At 63.9% G+C, this 4,777-nt stretch overlaps 1 protein-coding gene across 1 annotated transcript in view; it reads right to left on the bottom strand.

Moving 5' to 3' along the window:
- Nucleotides 1-3,149, bottom strand: part of Phox2a (paired like homeobox 2A) — a 3,686-nt gene extending 537 nt beyond the window's left edge. The window contains exons 1-3 of the mRNA XM_055623631.1: nt 2,933-3,149; nt 789-976; nt 3-259 (exon numbers count right to left, since the gene is read on the bottom strand). Of these exons, the coding sequence (XP_055479606.1) occupies nt 3-259; nt 789-976; nt 2,933-3,149 (662 nt within the window). The remainder of the gene's footprint in view (nt 1-2; nt 260-788; nt 977-2,932) is intronic.
- Between the last annotated feature and the right edge of the window lie 1,628 nt (nt 3,150-4,777).

Here is a 4,777-nt window from a genome sequence, read left to right as displayed (position 1 = left end):
GGGGCTGCGGCGCGGGCGCGGGGCCCAGCGCGCCGGGCAGGGGGCTGGGGCTCAGGCGCGGGCTGGCCAGGCTGGGCGCGGGCGGCGGCAGCGACGCGGTGCTGTCGGGCGTGGGGCTGCACGTGGACTCCTTGGAGTCGTCGTCCTCCGACGAGCAGCGCGCCTCGCCCTTCTTGGCGCCCGCCGCCCCCGCCGCCCCTTTGGCGCTGGCCGCGCGCTCCTGCTTGCGGAACTTGGCCCGGCGGTTCTGGAACCAGACCTGCGGGCACGGGCCGGTCAGCCCGGAGGGCCGAGCCTCAGACTCCGGGGAGCCGCCGCCCGCCCCGCCCCGGGCCCCCGCTGCCCCCTGGAGGGGCTCTACAGTTGGTCTCGTCACCAGCCCGCCTGGGGCGTCCCGGGACGGTACAGAGCAGGTCTGGGGGCCGGGACGAGGCTCGGTCCGGGGTCCCCTGCCAAAACGGGCTGGCCAGACCTGTGCGCCCGCCCGGCCTCTGTCGCCGGCCCTGCGGCCACCCCACACCCAACCTTCCTGCTCGGGAGTGCAAAGGCGCGACGCTGAAGCGCCGACGGCCGGGTCGGCCCCTCCGCAGCTCGGCTGCCGTCTCCTAGCGTCGGCGTCTTAGCCCCCGACCCGGCCGGTAAAGGCGGGGCTCCCGGGCTGGGGGCAAACCGACGCCACCCCGCTCGGCCCTGAGCGCCTGGGCCCCCACCCCCACCCCGCTCGGCCCTCTGAGCCCCGGCTCCGGCCCCGCCCCCGGCGGCGCGTGCCCAGCACGTGTCCCCCGCACCTGCACGCGAGCCTCGGTGAGGTCGATCTTGAGCGCCAGCTCCTCGCGGGTGTAGATGTCGGGGTAGTGGGTCTCGGCGAAGACGCGCTCCAGCTCCTTGAGCTGCGCGCTCGTGAACGTCGTGCGGATGCGCCGCTGCTTGCGCTTCTCGTGCAGGCCGGACGGCTCCGGGAAGAACTTGTAGGGCACTGCGGGCGGGGAGGGCCGAGGGGGCGCTGAGGGCCGAGGGCGGGAAAGGGTCGCGGCCCCGGGCCCTGCGCCCGACCCGGAGGGAAGCTCTCCCTCCCTCGATTTGACCCTCAGTCGCTCCCCGCCAGGCGCTGAGGCTGGATCACCAGGACACCGGCCTCAGGCGTCCGCAGAAACAAACCAGAAGCTCCAGCTAAGGGTCCGTTGTCCCGTTTTCCACCTTCATCCGACCCTACCGCTCCGCTGGCCTTTCCGGCCCCCACCCTCCCCGCGGCGTTCTCCCCGGGCGCTCAGGCCCTGCTCTCTGATCTCACCAGCACCCGAGCCTCCCCACGACCCAGCGTCTGGGCCTCGGCCGCTCTACGTCAGTCCTGCCGCTTACTCCGCTGTGCCTCCGCGGGTCGCTTTCTCCTCACCCCCAGCCCGTCTCTCTTCTTCCCAAACTTCACTTCCTAGCCCTGCCTCTCATCCTAGTTCTTCTCCGGGTATTTACGATCCTTTTTCTCCTCTTCATCTTCCTCCATCTGAATCTCCACGCAACTCCCCCCTTCCGGGCCACTGTTCTCTTTGTGCTTTTTGAGGCAGTTCTTGTTCCTTCTTACCCAAGTTTTTCTATCTTCTTTGTCCCCTTCCTCCCACTCAGTCACCTTCTCTGTGTCCCCTCTTCCAAGTCCTCTCCCAGCCGCTCCCCTCCATCACCATTCTTCTCACCCCGTGCAGACACCATTTCTGAATCCCTGTATCTAAGTCTGGCTTAAGTCTCCTTGCTTTTCTTGGGGTCCCCATCACTTCTTTGTCCCCTCTTCCCAAATCCTTGTCTACAACACTCCATTTTTATCATCCTCTCACTTACCTGTTTTCAGTCTCTCTTGGTTCCCATCTCCCATAATTTGTGCCCCCACCATCTGGCTCTTATCTCCGTCTTCCAACACTGAATGCCCTCTTCCCTCAGGGTCCCTATTTGTGTGTCCATCTCTCTACCCTATCCCATCCACAGTCTCGCAGGCCTTTTTCTCAGGAGTCTATCTCCCCGTTTCCTGTTCCCATGTCTACAATCCCCATCCTTGCCTGGTCCAGGATCACTCGTCTTCCCATCCTGATTTCGGACTCTGGCCTCATCTTAAATGGTTCTTATTTCCCTAAATTCAAGTACTTATCTCCCCGCCAAACCCCAGTCCTCTTTCCCGGAGGGCAGGAGCTAAGAGAGAAGGACGCCGGGTGGGGCAGGCTGGGACTCTCCCGAAGGCTTTACGGGTGCCTGAAAGGCTAAGGGATGCTGAGGGTTGGACAGGGTCTTCCCCGAATCAGAGGACCTGAAGGCGGAAGATCTGCCTCCTCGGTGTTGCAGGGCTCTAGCTAGAGTCCCGGATGGGAGGGTGTGGGAATGAAAGTGCTCAATGATAGAGGCTCCTTTTCTGTGGCTATAGGAACCGCTTTTTGGTGATACAGTAAGGTTCGGGCCCAGGCAGGGCAGGTCTATGACAGGGCAGGGGGAGGCTAGCATTAGGGCTCCAGAAAGGGCCCCATCTGGGCAGCTCAGCGGCAGCAGGGATCTTTACTGAGGGTGGGTGGCCTCTCCCAGGACACAGGTGGTAAGGGTGAGAGTTGACTGCACGGAGCTGGAAGCCCGTTCCGAGGACACAGGGGATAGGGGTTTAATGGCCACCTTTGTAGGGAGGAAAGGGAGGGCCTAGCGAGAGGCCCAGGACTGGGCCCGTTTCTTTGATACCAAAGGCACAGGATAGGGACTTGGCCTTGAGAAAGAGGAACTGCAGGAGGCGAGGCTCATCCCTGCCAAGAGGAAACTCCTAATTCTGGGGGTCTCAAAGTACCTTGGAGGGTCTAGCCAGGCGCATAGGCGGCTCGTGGGCGCAGTCACATTCATTTACAAGAGTAGAGCAGCGAGTGGGGGTCCGTGGGATTTGGAGGTAGGGGTGGGACGGGACTACGCTCACCTGCCGAGTAGGGCGCGGGCTGGTGGTCGCGTAGAGCGCCGAGCGCACAGTTGGAGGAGCCGAGCGCCGGGCAAGGTGGCCCCGCGGCGGGGAAGGCCGGCCGCAGAGGACTGTATTGGAAGCCCCCAGGCTGGTTGCAGGCGCCGAAGTCGCCGTAGGCGGACGCCTCCATGGCCGCCACGCACGAATCGTAGGAATTGAGGTAGGAGTAGTCCATCGGCCCGAGGGGGCGGGGGCGGGGGCCGGGCCGGGCCGGGTCGGGTCGGGTCGGGTCGGGTCGGGTCGGGTCGGGTCGGGGTCCGGGTCCCGGGCCGGGTGGAGTTCGGGATGGAGAGTCGAGCTCCAGGCGCAAGGACCTGCGACCCGCTCTGCGCGCCCGAGAGTCCGCCCGCCCCGTCGCGGCCCGCACTCTGCCCCGGTGCAACGCGAGTGCAGTGCCGCCAGCCCGCGCGCCTTTTAACGCGCAGGACCCCGCGGAGGGGGCGAGGCGGGGCGAGCTCCGAGGGGCGGGGTCTGAGCGGCCCAGACCCCGCCCCCAGCCACCCCGGGGGCTCCCACCTCCAAGGGCCTCCCTGTTAGGGCTCCCGAGGTGCAGGCGGGGCTGCGTGGGACCCCATCTCCAGAGTCCCTTATCCCGTCCCAATCTGGCCTAAGACCTTCGATCCCTTCACGTCATGCCCAGCAGGAGGGTCCCGACCTCATTCCTGGGCCTCCCACCTGCGGCCCCCTGGAAGCTAGGGAGGCAGGCCCCGCGGTGCTGGTGTGAAGAAGTTAATTCAATTCTCTCAGATAACCGAATTATTCCGATCTGGCCCTTCAGCCCCGCCCCCAGCTAGGGCCTATCCCTGCGTAGGCTGCCCTGGATGACGGGGTGGGGGGGCGATGGAGACAAGGACGAGAGAGAGACAGAGCCTGGGACAGGGACAGGGAGGGGACCTGGGTATGGAGAGAAGACCGAGAGGAAAGGGGGCAGACCCAGTGAGAGAGACAGGGGAAAGAGGGATGGAGATGGCGATGAGGATGAAACCCGTAAGAAGAGAAAGGCAGGGGTGGAGATGGAGGTACGCGGAGAGGCCAGCGGGGTGGAGAAAGACAGGCATGCAGGCAGAGGGACACGGATGGACATGGACCAGGCAAGCAGGACCGTGGTGGAGCTCCGGAGAAGGCTGAGACAAACAGACTAATCATAGTGAGGCCGCACACAGGATGGGCCTAGAGTGGCAAGGCCAGAAACAGACCGGCGGAGCAGAGGGATGAGTGGAGAGAAAGGACCTCCCGAGGGCTGGGATCTGCGAGCCAGAGGGCAGAAGGCGGCCGAGACCTTGGGGTGGGGAGGCTGTTGAGGCGGAGGCTAAGGCGGGGAGGTGGCAGGGTGGAAGTCTGTCCTGAGACTCTGTTGTCCGGAGGGCCACAGGAGCCTGCAGCTGCTGGGTCCGGCCCACCCCCTCCCTTCCCTGTTTCCTCAGCTCTGTTGTCTTTCCCCATAGCTTGTGACTTCTGGACATGTGTGTGTGTGTGTGTGTGTGTGTGTGTGTGTGTGTGTGTGTGTGTGTGATGCTAAGCCTTAGGAATATGGTAATGCCTCCTTCAGTATTTCTCTTCTACCTTTCAGAGGCCCTTTTCTTCTTCTGGAAAACCAGGTAGATTGACCCTCCACGGATTTTCACCAGCTCTCCAGACGGTGGGTTAATGGAACACATTCAGCATCTTTACCTGGAGGGTGAGTAGAAACTCCCTTCTGCCTCTTTGGCACTCCTGAAGAATAAATAAGCTTCTCTCCTCTTTACTCCCCAGCCCCAAGTCTCCAGGCCCTGCTGCATCCGGCTGATGGGAAGCCCGAGACAG

Source organism: Psammomys obesus, unplaced genomic scaffold, assembly GCF_907164565.1.
Source record: "Psammomys obesus unplaced genomic scaffold, mPsaObe1.curated_primary_1811, whole genome shotgun sequence".
Lineage (NCBI taxonomy): Eukaryota > Metazoa > Chordata > Mammalia > Rodentia > Muridae > Psammomys > Psammomys obesus.
Note: the sequence above shows the minus strand (reverse complement) of the source record. Positions and strands in the feature narration are given on the sequence as shown.